This window comes from Orycteropus afer, unplaced genomic scaffold (assembly GCF_000298275.1).
Source record: "Orycteropus afer afer isolate SDZICR_OR568_19922 unplaced genomic scaffold, OryAfe1.0 scaffold00517, whole genome shotgun sequence".
Taxonomy (NCBI): domain Eukaryota; kingdom Metazoa; phylum Chordata; class Mammalia; order Tubulidentata; family Orycteropodidae; genus Orycteropus; species Orycteropus afer.
This window is the reverse complement of record NW_006922104.1, coordinates 564,671-581,003: the sequence shown is the minus strand read 5'-3', so window position 1 is coordinate 581,003 and position 16,333 is coordinate 564,671. Positions and strand designations below refer to the sequence as shown.

The window sequence follows — 16,333 nt, the reverse complement described above, 5'->3', positions numbered from 1 at the left end:
CCACCATGGAGTTGATTGCCAGTCTCATCATGGGGAATAACTACCACCAGCTGCCCAGTCACTCAACCAACCAGACCCAGCCAAGTTGACACAAAAACATAACCACCACACAGCTGTAATGACCGGATCGGTCCCACCTGATGCTTAGCTTGCCCTGGAAGCATCACCCCTCCTGTACCCACCACACTTAAGAAAATGAGCCAAGATTTGCTCAAAGGATGAGAATTAACGCCTCGTTAAATATGAATTGGGTATTTAACATGCATTGTCCATTTGACGCTCACAGCAACTCTAAGTGAGTTTTGCTATTCTTACTTTAAAGATGAGGTTAATGAGACCAAGAAAGGTTAAAAACATGGCCAAGATTAAATAGGTGGCAAATGGTAAATCTAGGTTCTGAACCATCTGTCTGACTAAAAAGAGGCTCCGGTGACGCTGTGGGTAAGGCATATGGCTGCTAACCAGAAGGTCGGTGGTTAAGACTCACCAGCTGCTCCACAGGAAGAAGATGAGGCAATCTACTTCTATAAAGCTTTACAACCTTGGAAACCCTATGGGGCTCACTATGAGTTGGAATTGACTAAATGGTAGTGGGTCTGAGTCTGACTAAAAAGCCTTGCTCTCTCAACTACACCAAAGAGAATCCCATTAGGATCTGTTGCAGGAGGGCCATGTCCTGCAAAAGGCACCCCAGCCACAGAGCTAACTTCAAACAATACCCCATTTGGGGACACATGCAACCAGGTCCAATCCCAGGGCTAAAGGGAAAGGAAAAAACCCTAGCAGTAATAATGATGATGATGATAGTGATGATAAAGATGCTTATACACTCCTAAGAAGAAAAGTCAGCCACTCCAAGGTCTGAAACTGAGAAAGACCTAGTAGGGAAAGGAAAGAATGTTAAAGTGGGCACTCATGATGAAAGAAGAAGAAAAATGAATGAGAGGGAATCAGGATTAAAAGATAAACATACAAAAAATAGAGAGAGAAAAAGGGAAATTTATAAAATTTAATTATAAAATAATAGAAGGCAAAGGGACAAGGAGGTCAAGAGAGATGAGATGAAGGGAAAGGAAATGGGACAACATTGAAAAAAGAATGGCAGTTGAAGTATTTCTGCCCTCCCTGCCACCTCCCCATTTCTGATGTCCTGGAATGATCAACCATGCTTTCTAAATTATTTATGCCTCTGATAAAAGGTTTATGATAATGACATGTGTCCCTGGAGTATCCTCTTTATTAAAAGAACTATTACCAAATGAAACAGCACAATGAATTCCATACTCAGAACAGGTAATTAAACAGAAGAGCGTAATTAATATAAGTAGAAAGATATGGACAACTTAAAGTATTCAAAAACTTCTGAAAAGGGTTAGAAGAACAATTTTTTGCAAAAAATAGAACCAGCATGTTTAAAAATGGAGGTATTAATTCAGAAGACTAAAACTGATTATACAAATACCCAGAAATCATTACATGAATTTGCTATATTTTGTTTATATACATATTATATACATATATACATATATTATATACATATAGGGCTCAAATCTTAAATCTCAAACAGTAAGCCAGACTCCAGAGGGGACATACAGTAAGATTCTATTTATATGAAGTTTAAGAATAGGCAAAACTAATCTTTCTGAGATGATAGAGATACTCTATGTTCTGTTTGGGATGATGGTTACAGAAATACATACATTTGTCAGAATTCATGCAACTGTATGCATAAAATAGGTGCATATGTAAAATATACCTCAAAAAAGTTAATTTTAAAAAGTTTACTTCAACAAAGTTAATTAAGACTCAACAACTCATTTAAAAACTGGGCAAAGGACTTAAATAGTTCTTCAAAGAAGATACACAAATGTCCAACAAGCACTTGAAATGAGGTTCAACATCTTTAGTCATTGAAATGCAAATCAAAGCCACAATGAGATACTACTTCACAACTATTAGAATGACTAAAATAATAATAATAATAATAATGAAAATAATAAGTGTTAGCAAAGATGTGGAAAAACTGGAACCCTGTAAATTGCTACTAGGAATGTAAAATGGTGCCGCTGCTGTGGAAAACAGTTTGGTGGTTCCTCAAAAAGTTAAACATAGAATTATCATGTTGTTGCTGTTGTTATTGCTAGTTGCTGTAAATAACCCCAGCAATTCCACTCCTAGGTATATACCCAAAACAATTGAAAAGAAGTACTCAAACAAATACTTGTGCACAAAATTCATAGCAACCCTATTCACAATAGCCAGAAGGTAGAAACAACCCAAATGTCCGTCAAGGAAAGAAAGGATGAACAATGTAGTGTATACATACAATAGAATATTATTCAGCCATAAAAAAGAATGAAGTATTGATAACATGCTACAATGCAAATGAATCTCCAAAATATTTTGCTAACAAGTTATACACAAGAGGTCACATATTATATGATTCCATTTATATGAAATATCCAGACAAGGTAAATCCATAGAGAAAGAAAGCAGTTTGGTAGTTGCCAGGAGCTGAGGGAAGGGGAATGGATAGTGACTGCTTAATGAGCATGAAGTTTCTTTTAGGGTGATGAGAATGTTTCGGAATTAGATAGAAGGGGTGGTTGCATAAAATTGTGAATATACTAAATGCCACTGAGTTGTATAATTAAAAATGGTGAATTTTATGTCAATTCACTTCAATAAAAAAAATGGAAGCTCAAACAGCAAAATCCTAAAAAAAAAAAAAATGTACAGCTGTTCTGTATACTGATTGTGGTGGTGGCTACACTCATCTATACATGTGATAACATTTCACAGAACTAAAAACTAAGAAAAGAAATGAGTGCACATAAAAACTGGTGAAATCCAAATAAGGTCTACAATTAATAGTATTGTACCAATATTCCTGGCTTTGATAATGTGGTAGTTCAGTTTGAGTGTCAACTTGACTGGACCTTGTTGAGTGGCTGAGCAGCTGGATTTAGTTAATATTCCCCATGATGAGAATGGTAATCAACTCCATGGTGGAATCTACTGTGAGCAGCTGAGTAGCTGCCTTAGGGAATGTGGTCTGCTTCCTGTATATAAGCAGAAGCCTTGGGGAATGCTCTCGAGCTTATGGCACCTTGAACCCTGTATGTAGCTGTGTCTTTGTTCAGCAGCCAGCCATGTTCTGCCAACCTGGGGACTTAAATGGACTTGAGTTGTGGCCTGCCATGGGGTTTGGTAACATCGGGACTGTGCCTTTTTACTTGTCAACCCCGGGCTTGGCAGCCTCAGCAGCCAGCAGCTGCCTGAGTGAAGAAAAGCCTCTACCTTCAGAAGGCTAGGAGCTGGAGGCAGAGCTGAAGCCCAAAGCTGAGGGGCTTTCACCCAGCCCCTACAGCGTAGAGCTTTGAACTTGGACTTAAAGCCTCCAAACTGTAAGAGAATAAACTCCTGTTTGTTAAGGCCATCCCATTTGTGGTATATTCTTGTCAGAGCAGCACTAGGTAATCAGAATAGATAGTATTCTGTGGTTATATAATATGTTATCATTGGGGAAGTTCAGTGAAGGGGTACACAAGACACTTCTGTACTGTCTTTGTAACTTATGAATCTAAAATTATGTTAAAAATAAAAGAAAAACAGCACAGATTATATGGCCAGTATCTGTACAATATCCACCATTGGTATTACAAATGGGTGAGTTTACCATAGAGCAGTATCCTACAAATACAAAATCAAAGGAGGCAAATATTTATTTTTAATGGTTCAAATGAATATGTAGCTGATTTGAATCCAGAGGGGAAAAGTGCATAAATAACTATGGCTCTACAGATTAAAAATTCAGAACAAAATCAATCTAAAATTTAAGTCAACAAATAGCAGGTACGATTTGTTAACTACAATGTTACACCTGACAAGGATTTTATCTTTAAAAAAAATCAAGGTGATCCCACAGAAAGATTATTTTTGAAAAATTTGTTTTAATATTGTTCAAAGCATAGAGATTTGCACAATACTACATAAGTAGTTTACCACAAACCCAAAGGCAATTAACTCAAAGCTATTAAAATTCTAATTCCGTGGTCAGTAGTTTTGATTATAATTATTATACTTACAATTGTTGGAAAAAAATTAAATAATATTTTTAAATGTATGTATCCCCGATAAAATCAACCTTTATCCTGCCACTTACCATAATGAGTCATTTGCAAAATGGCAAACAAATTAGGCTAACTAGGAGCTATTGACAAATGAAAAGAAATGAGAGCATAATTGCAGTGTCTATGTAAATGGTGCTTAACATTCAGACAAAAAATCATATAAAAACATCCAGTCATCTGTGCATTTCTAAATATTCTGACTTTTTATAAAAGCAGCTAATGATAGTTCATATACTGTAGCATCAGCAGCATACCAGAAACTGCTAAGTGCCAAATTTAAATTAATAATAAAGCAGTTGGTGCCTAGTATAATTAGAAAGAGCCCCAGGCCAGGAGTTCCAAGGTCTGGGCTCAGTTCTGGGAAGAGCAATCTGAATTTCATGGCAGTCAAGTCAAATTACGACTACAGGTAAAGGGCATTAGGGATGAGCTAGCCATGTCCCACATTATAATCACGGAATCTGAGGCTCAGAGAGGTGACATGACTAAGCTGCAATCACAGATAATTAGTGGAAGGACCAAGACCAGAACCAGTGTTTCCAACACCCAGTCACAGAACCCTGGCCCCTGCTCCACTTATCCTTGCAAATGATTTCTCATTCACAGAGTGAAGACAATCACACATGTTTGCTTCACTCTCATGGAGGTGCTGGGAAGACAACTGGAAATAACTGGTGTGACTATGTGCCTGTTATTTAAATGAATCCAATAAGATAACTAGTGTTTGGAGGTGAGTGCTGTATTAGGCAGAATTATGTCTGGCTGTTTGTATACATCCAGTACATCCCCGGGGTTTAAATCAAGTAGGACTGCAGTTTCTCAATGGGAGAACAATTCTTCCCAGTATGGCATTGCCCCTTGACACTGCAGAATGTGCACTACATACTTGTGCCCCAGGTACTCAATGGCAGTAGCACTTACCAGTAGGGGCTCACTCTAGCATACGGTGATTTAAAAAATAAAAATTAATGTAAAAAAATCCATGACGAACAAAATACTAACATTTTAATAAAGACAGGATCAGTATTACTGATTTTTCCTTTTGCCTCAAGTTCCAATATGACTCAGGTGACTAAATTACTGATCCTGTTTTTATTTAAAATGTTGCAATTTTGTTCATCATGGATTTTTTTGTGTTAATTTTCATTTTTAAAATATTCCATTTAAATATCTTTGATCTCAATTACTGAGTTGTTTTGGGGGGCACCCCTTAAATTCTGCACCCAACTGAGTGCCTCACTTGCTTCACCGTAATCTGGCCCTGGCTCCTAATCATTGTGACAACCTCAAACACCTCCAAACATTTCTAAATGCTTCTACAGGTTGAGAACCTCTTAAATAGGAGTTACTATTTTTCATGAAACAAGAGGTTCAGATACAGAGGCAGCCAGAGGTGAGAATGCTAGCTCCCTGATGCCAACAGGGACCAGGTTCCCTTTACCTCTGTGTTGTACCTACAAGATGGCTGCCATGCCCTGAGGAATGGTGTCCTAGTTCTAGGCAGGAAAACAATGAATGGTAGGTCAAAGGGCAGGAAAAGCTTACCAGCTGAGCCTGACTCTCTTTATTAGACAAACAATAATTTTCCCAGAAGGCCAAGAAACCTTGACTCATATATATCACTAGTCAGTCATATAGCCTGCTCTAGCTGCAAGGAGCCTAGGGAGGTGAACATTTTTAAGTGGGTACATTTCCAGCCTGAATAAAACTGGTGTTGTGTCTGTAACAATGAAGGGAATAATGAATAAAGGAAAAGCAGCTAGAAGTGTCCACCATGGGGGCCATGCAGGATAATCTATACTGGCTCTTCCTGGTGTGTTCAAATAGCATCTTCTCTGCTTATAATTTTATGGGCTGCCTGAGCAGAGCATTTTGATGGTGACTGTTATAATTATCTACTTCTGTAGTGACACTGCCTCGGCAACCCAAGGAGGAGTCGCTATGAGTCGGGCCTGACTCGATGGCACATAACGATGAACAACGTTATAATTATGGCTAAAACCTGGAATGTTATCTTAAGTTGGGTTCCACAGAAATATAGCCTGAAACAGGGATTTAGGTGCACATGATTTATTAAGGGTGCAATCTTGAGAGAAACATGTACAGGAGTAAGGGAAATGGAAATGAGCTACTCGAGGAAGTGTTCTCAGGTGAAGTTTGGCCTTGACCTGATGCCCATGGAGCTATGGAGCATAAATCACCCAGAGTTGCCCAGCCTGGAGGCAAGAAGCTCGGCTTGGAAGCCTTGACTCAATCAGTCATGACTGTACCCGCTTCTCCCCCTCCCCATGCTTGGCAGGAGAGGGCGAGTATAACCTCCCAGACATCTCTGGGAGATATAAATCTCATCAGCCAAGAGCAATTCTCCAGAGGGCTGCAGGTGTAAGCTGTTTCTCAAAGCACTTGCAGCAGCTGGGGGCATGGGCACACTGCCCCTCACATGGGTCTGCAAGGGCACCAGCAGCATCTACTACAAATACTGATTTTTGATACACTTTCCAAAAAATCACCTTTATTTTCACTTTGCATTGTTTGAAGAGTGCTTATTCTACATATATTGTTATGATTAAAAGCCATTGCAAAAACTGGCAACGAGTTGAAAATGTCTGATTTTTAAGAAAAATGATTAACAGGTGTTGACTTGTTTTGTTGGACCACAAAAGTAGAAAGTGCTTTATAATTTGCTCTGGGTATTAACCAGGATCCAGTCTGCAGTGTACAATCTCATCAGAACATGTAAATATTTCATAGTCTTAGTGTCTCATTTAAAGCTCAATAAATATTTAATTGAAGTTGACCAACAAAATAACTGAAAGAATTATGTTGCATTTAGTTAGATCTGAAATGAGCAAGCTCTTCATTTTCTCAAGTAGTTTGAAGCTAACATTATTCCAACTTCATGAAATATTCCACATAATTTTATAAGTAATTAAAGGGCTGCAAAATAGGCTTGAAAAGCACATATTACATGTTGAGGAAAACATGAAATAAAATGAATTTTCAATTTTCAATGCAAGAAAATAGTTTAATGTATTGTGGTCTACGACATTACTTATTCAGTAGTGGATTAGTTTAAAATATTACCAATATCCTCTTTTTGAAGCAAGAAGTAAAAATATAATCTTTTTTTGGCCCTTGAAAATTGAAATATTCTAGAATAATGATGGGCAAAGACACATAAGATTGGAAATAACAGAAAACCGTGCATAATCCACCAGGTGAGTCAGCCCAGAAATAGTTTCTGAGCTCTGGTCTGGGATCCAGTACTGAGCCAGGTACTGAAAATTTAAATCAAAGAAAAAGAAATATTGGCCCATGTTCAAAGTGCATGGTTTCCCATGAAAGAAGCTTCCCAGTGGTCTGTCAGAACTCAGTGTCAGACATGAGCTTCAAAACACATATGTGTTCTAATTGACCTACCTGGACACAGGTGATACAGGATGTGTCAGTTCTACCAAATTTGAGGACATTTTAAATGGAATCAAAGCATTGTCAACCAATCCATGTTTTAAGGCTGCCTAAATCCCACCTCTGGTAGCATAGTGGCTAAGACATTTGCCTGCTAACCAGACGGCTGGCGGTTCAAACCCACCAGCCACTCCTCGGAAGGAAGGTTGGGCAATCCTACTTCCGTAGTGATACTGCCTCGGAAGCCCAAGGAGGGGTCGCTATGAGTCGGGTTTGACTCGACGGCACATAACAACAACAACAAATCCCACCAGTAAACTTAGGATCAAATGACAAAAGTTTGAATTCTTGATCAATCTAGTCCTGAATTATTTTTTAAGTATAGAATCTAAAATAATCGATTAACACAGATCATTTTTGGAGAACAGAACATGGGACAGTGCTACAGGTTTTCTGATAAACACAGTATATCTGTATATCTGGCTTATGGGAAATCACTGGTCACCTTGGTTTTTCACTTGATCTTAGTCCCTTTTTAAGATATTCGAATGAATTACTTTTTTCACCTGTCAAGATCTGTGTGTGTGTGTATATGTGTGTGTTATGTGTATAGACAAATGTATTATAGACAAATGCTGTTGTATAGCAACAGCACCTTCTTTCCTTCTCTTCTATAATTCTTGTCATGGCACCCTTCAATCCCTAGGGATAGGGAACCATAGTCAATATGGAGAAAAGAAAAGAAGGCATCTTTTGTTCCTACTTAATGCCACATTTCAAGTCAAATAAAATCATTTAATTAATAGCAACTCACTAAGCAACAGTGACAGTCTGACCAGACCCTCAGTGTCTATAGAAGGGCAGAGTATCCTGTCCAGGGAAAGAGATGACAGAAAGGCTGATGAGCATTAGCCAAAAAAGATGAATACTGAGTGTCCTTCAATCAGTACACTTGGTCAGAAACAACAACACAGACATCATTTTTTCTTTGTTTAGGGGTATTATTTGTCTTCTCAGAAGAATTAGTCTTAACATTTACATCAATGACTCTTATTTTCTCAAATCTATTTAGTATTTAGTACATGGAAAACTTAAAGATTGCAATTTTCCCAATGTCACGTGCCTTACCTGTTTGTCAAAAGCTACCCATGATGGTACATCAGACTCTGTTCCTTTAGGATACATACTGTATTTAGGCTTCAGCTTTTGCCCAAGAAGCAGTTCTCCACCTATTCCAGGTTTTTCATCACTCACCAGCATCCCAACATTGTTGCAAAAGCCCCAATGTTGAGATTTGTGGAACTTCTCCTTTCCCACCTGTAAACACAAGAGACAACATAAATGCCTGAAGTAACGGTTTATGACTTTTCTTCTTTGCTTTAAAATGTAAACACGTCTTCCCATCACTTATTTTTTCCACACTATAAAATTAATATAAAATGGCAAATAATCATGGTCAATCTTTATACATAAAGCTGTGTCCTATTTTAAATTCAATTCATCTTAGCAAATTCAAAACTTTGAAAAGTAGAAAGAATAAATCCAATACGTCAAGCTATTTGAAACATTTAAAAATAACTATCACTGCAAGTGAACATTTAGAACATTAGCTTGCTAATTGGCCTTTTCTGCTTATTTGCCAATACACACAAAAAGGAAAGAAAAAAAAATCCTTTACTTCAGACTAAAAATGTAACGGTTTTCCACAGAAGTCTAAACATTATTTTCACCAAAACAGAGAATAAAATCTTTTCCTCCTTAAAATAACAACAGAAAATTTCTCAGAACTGACATTCTCCTCATAATTGTAAAACCTTACCTCCCTACTCCCTACTCCCCTCCTACATTTTCTGGTGATCTGGCAGCATGGAAAATGTATGGATAATAATGCCAAGGGTTGGCAAGAATGTGAGCCTATCAACTCTCATGTACTGCTAGTGGGGAAGGGAATTAGTGCAGCCACTCTGAGGACAGATTTGATCATGACCTATGACCTAGCAATTCCACTCCTAAAAAATCTCTTGTACCTGTGCATAAGGAGCTATGTATCGGATTATTTACATGTTATATCAGCATTTGTAAGAATGACAAATAGGAAACAATCTAAAGGCCTATCAACAGCAGAAAAGATACATTAATTGCGCTGTCTTTATAAAATGGAATATTAATACAGAAGTCTAAAACTACATGTATCAATATGGACAGATCTCAAAAAAAAATGTCAAGCAAAAAAAAAATAGCAAAAGGACACATAAAATTGGTTAATTCCACACACAAAACTTGAAAATAATAAAAAATATATATAATATTATTTACAGATAAAACATCCATGGAAGAAAGAAGCACCAAATTCAAGATAATATAACACTATGTCATATCATTTTTATATTACAGCATGTTGTTAGATGCCGTCAAATCAATTCCGACTCATAGAGACCTTATGTACAACAGAATGAAACACTAACCGGTCCTGCATCATCCTAACAACCGTTGCCATGCTTAAGCCCATCGTCACAGCCACTGCATCAATCCATCTCATTGAGGGTTTTCCCCTTTTTGTGCTGACCCTCTACTTTACTAAACATGCTATCTTCTCCAGGGACTGGTCCCTTCTGACATTACCAAAGTATGACAGACAAAGTCTGGCTATTCTCATTCTCGCTTCTAAGGAATATTGTGGCTATATTTCATCCAAGACAGATTTGTTCCTTCTTCTAGCAGTCCATGGTACATTCAATATTCCTTACCAACACCAAAACTCAAATGCATCAATTCTTCTGCAGTCTTCTTTATTCATTGTCCAGCTCTCATATGCATACGAGGATTTTGAAAATACCAGAGCTTGGATCAGGCATACCTTAGTTTTCAAAGTGACATCTTTGTTCTTTAACACTTTAAAGAAGTCTTTTGCAGCAGATTTACCTAACACAATGTGTTGTTTTATTTCTGGACTGCTGCTTCCAGAGGTGTTGATTGTGGATCCAAGTAAAATTAAATCCTTGACAACTTCAATCTTTTCTCCATGTATCATGATACTGCTTATTGGTCCAGTTGTGAGGATTTTTGTTTTCTTTATATTGAAATGCAATCCATACTAACAACTGTAATCTCTTGATCTTCATCAGTATGTGTTTCAAGCCATCTTCACTTTCAGCAAGCAAGGCTGTGTGTATGTGTAATATTGCACCATATCTTATAATATTATCAAACATCCATAACTCTCCATAAGAAAAAGAAAAAATCCAGATACAAATGAAGCCCTGTTATATCCTCTCTCTGAGTTCATGCCCCTACCTCCCTCTCCAGAGGTAATCATTATCTTGAATTTGCTGCTTATCATTTCCATGGATATATTATCCACAAATAACACAGTATTTTTGAATAGTTTTGAGATTTATATGCATGGAATTATCAAATTTTAAGCCTTTCCACTAATCTTTTTTTTTCTGCTCAACATTTTTTTTTCGGTTTGTCCTTCTTGACACATGTAATTTCAGACCTCCATAGTAATATTCAATTTTATAAAGTGAGCATAATTGATGTGTCTTTTCTGCTATTTAATTACCTCTGGAAAGGGACACAGGAGCATGGACTCAGAGAGAGGATGCACACACCATGCCTTCAATTGTATCTGAAGCATTTTATTTTTTATGCAGAGTGGCTGGCACATGATGTTCCTTATATTATTAACTATGGTTTTGAATGCCAAGCAATCAAATACATGAATACATAAATAAAAGCCCACAGATGCTGGTACCAGCCAGACCTGTACTGTGTCCTGGCTTCACCACTTACTGAGATCTGGGAGAAGCAGTTAACCTCTGTGGGTCTCCATTTCCTCAGTAAAGGGGGAACAGTAATCACCAGGTGATTCAGGTACTGGGAGAAAACATTTGCAAAGCCCCTTGTAATCACAGTACCTTGTTGGGGAGGAAGAGGGAAGAGGGAGTGAATACATGGCAAATTGAGCACTCTGTCCCCCCATCCTTGGGTTTTCTCTCTGGGAAAGTTGCCAGATTATCTTGGGTTTCTGAAAAGGGATGCTTTTCACATTTAGGAAGAGACAATGCTTCATTTTTCATGACTGCTCAATTGCAGGGAGTATATAGCATCCTTGGCTCCCATTCAGTCAATGCCAATAGCACACTCCAGTAACTGTCACAAAAGCAGTAACCACTGATTCTATGGACAATATGAAAATGTAACAACACTTTACCAGGACTCTATACAGCCAGTGCAACAGCCTCTTGCAAAGTCATGTTGTTGTTATTGTTATGGGCCGTCGAGTCACACCCAACTCATAGCGACCCCTCCTTGGGTTGCTGAGGCAGTATCACTATGGAAGTACATTGCCCCATCTTCCTTCTGAGGAGTGGCTGGTGGGTTTGAACCGCCAACCTTCTGGTTAGCAGTCAAGTGCCTTAGCCACTATGCTACCAGAGTCCTGTTGTTGTTGTTATATGCCGAGTCAGACCGACTCATAGCGACCCCTCCTTGGGTTTCCGAGGCAGTATCACTACGGAAGTAGATTACCCCATCTTCCTTCTGAGGAGTGGCTGGTGGATTTGAACCTCCAGCCTTCTGGTTAGCAGTCAAGTGCCTTAGCCACTATGCTACCGGAGCTCCTTGTTTCCTTTTATGGAGGAGGCAACTGGAAGAATGAGGAAGGGCCTGAGCAGCCCTGCCCAGGGGAGCTAGGACCACAACAGTAGCTCTGGGCAGATAAGCAGCCTACCTCTAAGGCTAGAAGGAGGAAAGCTGGAAACATTTGGTGGATGGTAAACTACAGCTTTGTTCTGCGCCTTAGGGAATAGTTGTCACCACCTCCAATTCTCCTCCTCCCCCTCACACATACACATACACTCTCGTTACCACAAAAACTCAGAAAACCAAACCCACTGCCATCTAGTCCATTCCATCTCATAGAGACCCCCCTTGGGCTTCCAAGGCTATAAATCTTTACAGAAGTAGATTGCCCCATCTTCCTTCCATGGAGCAGCTGGTAGGTTTGAACCACTGACCTGGTTAGCAGCCAAATGCCTTATCTACTATACCACCACAAGGAAGTCCCAAATCACCAAAGAGCAAGGCAAAAGTATTCATTAAAATTGGCTTGGTCAAAATGAATGACGGAATAATGGAGAATTTTATAACAATGTTCCCTCTTCCAAAGCAAGTAATTTTGGGTAATCATGAACTCACCTAAAGTCAAACCAACAAATGTTTCTTAGGCATTTATTATATGCCGAGCTTTGTACCAGTTTAAATCAGTGTAAGACTCAGCCCCTGCCTTGAAGAAAAAAAAAAAAAAAACTCACAAGTTTTTCCATATATAGAATTAAAAAACAGTACAGCTACCATTTTTTGACCACTTACTATGAGCTGGACCCTTTGCTAAGGACTTTCTGTACATTATCTCATTTCATTGTCACAAAACTATTTGATAGGTATTTTACCAATGAAGAAACTAGTTGATAGGTATTTAACCAATGAAGAAATTGAGGTAGAGAAACGTAGACTTGCATGCCCAAGGTTACATAGACACCACTGGAACCTTCATTTGAACCTAAGTTCATGTGACCTCAGCTCTAGTAAGTTTATCTGACCAGAGTAATGACTGGGGTAGTGGTGCTGAGATTTAGTGGAAAAGTGGATACTGTCTTGGGCCTGAAAGGATAGACTGAATTAGACAGGAGAGGAGGGGCTGCAGCTGAACTGGGCTCACACCACGTAGTAGGAGGGGCACTAGAAGGGCAAGTCTGATAAAAAGGAAAAGTTCAAGTTTAGAAGGAGGGGAAGATGTAGTAGAATATGAGAGGAGGTCAGTTTTGTGGGGAGTCTCACATTTAAATACCTTAGACATCTCCTTCATCAGGCCACTGGAATTTCAATGGAGGCCAAGCACCAGCAGGAGCCCCACATAATTTCATTTGATTGGACCAGGTCCCCTGACAGTGTTCATGAGCAAGAAAGAAATAGCAAAGACAGCTAGGAGATCAGTAGGTGTGACAGAACACGTAGGGAAGATAGACTGAATATGTTGAGAAGGCTCTGGCTAGAAGAAAGGTTGAAATGATGGACTAAAAGCAGACAGCTAAGCAAGTGAGAGTGACTGCAGTCAATTTATAGTGTCCAGATTTCCCAGGCCCTATGCCTTTCCTTGGAGAAATACTGGTTTCCTTGTGCCCCTGGTCAGTCAATGACCAATAGCCTAACCACTCCTTCCCATGGGCTCATTCCCATAGACACATAATTGTCTGTCCTTTTCAAATGGGGAGAAAGCCTTCTTAAGCCCTGAGCCCCCCCTCTTGTTAGTATCTTCACTCATCCTCTACCTTCATGATTCATAAAAGAACTGGCTATACTCACTGACCATCTTTTCTCCCCTCCATTCACTCCTGCAGTTGGGACTGCCATGCTACCTCCCCTGTTAGGCCCTACCTTGCAGGACATCATAATATTGCAGCTTCAGACAGGTCTAGAGACTAACTTCAGACATAAGGTTAAGAGAGTAACCAGGAGTCAGAGTCTCAGAAGCTTACAGGTTGTTGGATTTTGTTTTGAGCAGGGAGTAAAGAACTGCTCTAGCATTATAGCACTTTTCACAACAGCCATGTGGAAACAACCAAAATGCCCATCAATAGATGAATGGATAAAGAAAATGCAGTATATACATACAATGGCAAATGTCTTTTTTCTGTAATGCTGCTGTAACAGAAATACAAGTGGATGGCTTAACAAATAGGAATTTATTCTCTTACAGTTTAAGAGGCTAGAAGCCCAAACTCAGAGTGCCAGCTTTAAGGGCTGGGTGAAGGCCCCTCAACCTCAGGCTTCAGCTCTGCCTCTTGTTCCAGGCCCACTGGAGCTGAGGCATCTTCTAATCCAGGCAGCTGCTGGCTGCTGAGGCTGATGAACCTAAGGTCAGCAGGTAAAATGGCACAATGCCAAAATTGGCAGGCAACATGACAGGCTACTGGTTCAAGTCCAGGAAATGGAGATGAAGACTCAGCCAAATCCAGGATCCATATGTGCCAAAAGCTATAGACCTTCTGCAAAGCTCTTCCATATATACTAAAAGCAAGCCACACCCCAAAGCCAACTCCCCTTCAACTAATTAGGTGCTCACAGCAGATTCCATCATGGATGTGATTACAATCTCATCATGAGGAATAACTACAATCAGCTGCCAAACCAGTCAAAACCACGGCCCAGCCATGGTTTTTGTTAGCTGTCACTGAGTCAGCCCCCAACTCATGACAATCCCATATGCAACTGTTGTGATCCACAGCATTTTCACTGGCTGATTTTCAGACGTAGATAGCCAGGCCTTTCTTCCTAGTCTGTCTTAGTTTGGAAGCTCTGCTGAAATCTACTCACCATAGGTGAACAATATAGCTCTTTGACTAGCTCTATGTAAGGTATTTAAAATAAAAACTCTTTAGTTTCTAATATTTCCTTGTACACAATGCCCAGCTTAGTCTCCCTTAAATATCCTGATTAAACATTGGGATTCTGGGAAATCAAGAAGAGAACCAGGGATAATGGTGTAAAATTGATACCAGAAAGGATAGAGCAGATGTGGCATCATCAACCTGGCCTTCATGTGCCAGCTTTGCCACTTAACGGCCCATGCGATTCTGAACCATTCACTTCACTTCTCTAGAGGCATCCGGCTTTGCCATCTCTAAAGTGAGAATAATCAAACCTGCCCCATGGGACAGTAGTTAGGACTAAGTGAGAGAATATTTGTGACTGTGACTGACTATTAACATTTATTATCTTCTCAAAGGGAAGCACTTAATATTGACTTTTAGAGAGAGCTGGGTTAGAGCTCCAGTAAAAAAGGAGTAAGTATTATTCCCTTAGTAACCAATCTGAGAGCTAATACTTTCTCTTCCACAAATATATTTTATAGAACTTTTACAATTAATACATAATGAATATTTGATAGGACTTAGAGCTTAATTTCTACATTTGATTAAATAATTTTGGATTTATATCCACTTCTATGATATTAGGGATCACAGTATTTGTTTCATGAACATGTGGGAAAAAACCTAGACAATTCATATTTCATCATATTTATTCAATCTGTATGCTGAACAAATAATCCAAGAAACTGGACTATATAAAGAAGAATGCAGCATCAGGACTGGAAGAAGACTCATTACAACTTGCAATATGCAGATGACACCACCTTGCTTGCCGAAAGTGAAGAGGACTTGAAGCACTCATGAAGATGAAAGACTACAGTCTTCAGTATAAAGAAAACAAAAATCTTCACAACTGGACCAATAAGCTACATCATGATAAATGGAAAAAAGACTGAAGTTGTCAAGCATTTCATTTAACTTGGATCCACAATCAGCACTCATGGAAGCAGCAGTCAAGAAATCACACATCATATTCTATTGGGCAAATCTGCTGCTGCAAGACCTCGAGACCTTTTGGAAGTGCTGAAAGACTAAGGTGCACCTAACCCAAACCATGGTACTATCAATCGCCTCATATGCATATGAAAGCTGGATGGGGAATAAGGAAGATTGAAGATAAATTGATGCCTCTGAACTGTAGTGTTGAGGACGAATACTGAAAATACCACGAACTGCCAGAAGAATGAAGAGCTCTGATGGTGTAGTGCCTAAGGCATTTCACTGCTAACTAGGAGGCTGAAGGTTCAAACTCACCAGCTGCTCAGCAGAAGGAAGATGGGGCAATCTACTTTCATAAAGGTTTACTGCCTCACAAACCCAATGGAGGTCGCTATGATTCAGAATCAACTGGATGGC

At 39.1% G+C, this 16,333-nt stretch overlaps 1 protein-coding gene across 1 annotated transcript in view; it reads right to left on the bottom strand.

Annotated features, from left to right (window-relative positions):
• Positions 1-16,333, bottom strand: part of EFHC2 (EF-hand domain containing 2) — a 233,751-nt gene that overhangs the window by 199,100 nt on the left and 18,318 nt on the right. Inside the window, exon 2 of the mRNA XM_007955608.1 lies at positions 8,670-8,858. Coding sequence (XP_007953799.1) covers positions 8,670-8,858 — 189 coding nt within the window. The remainder of the gene's footprint in view (positions 1-8,669; positions 8,859-16,333) is intronic.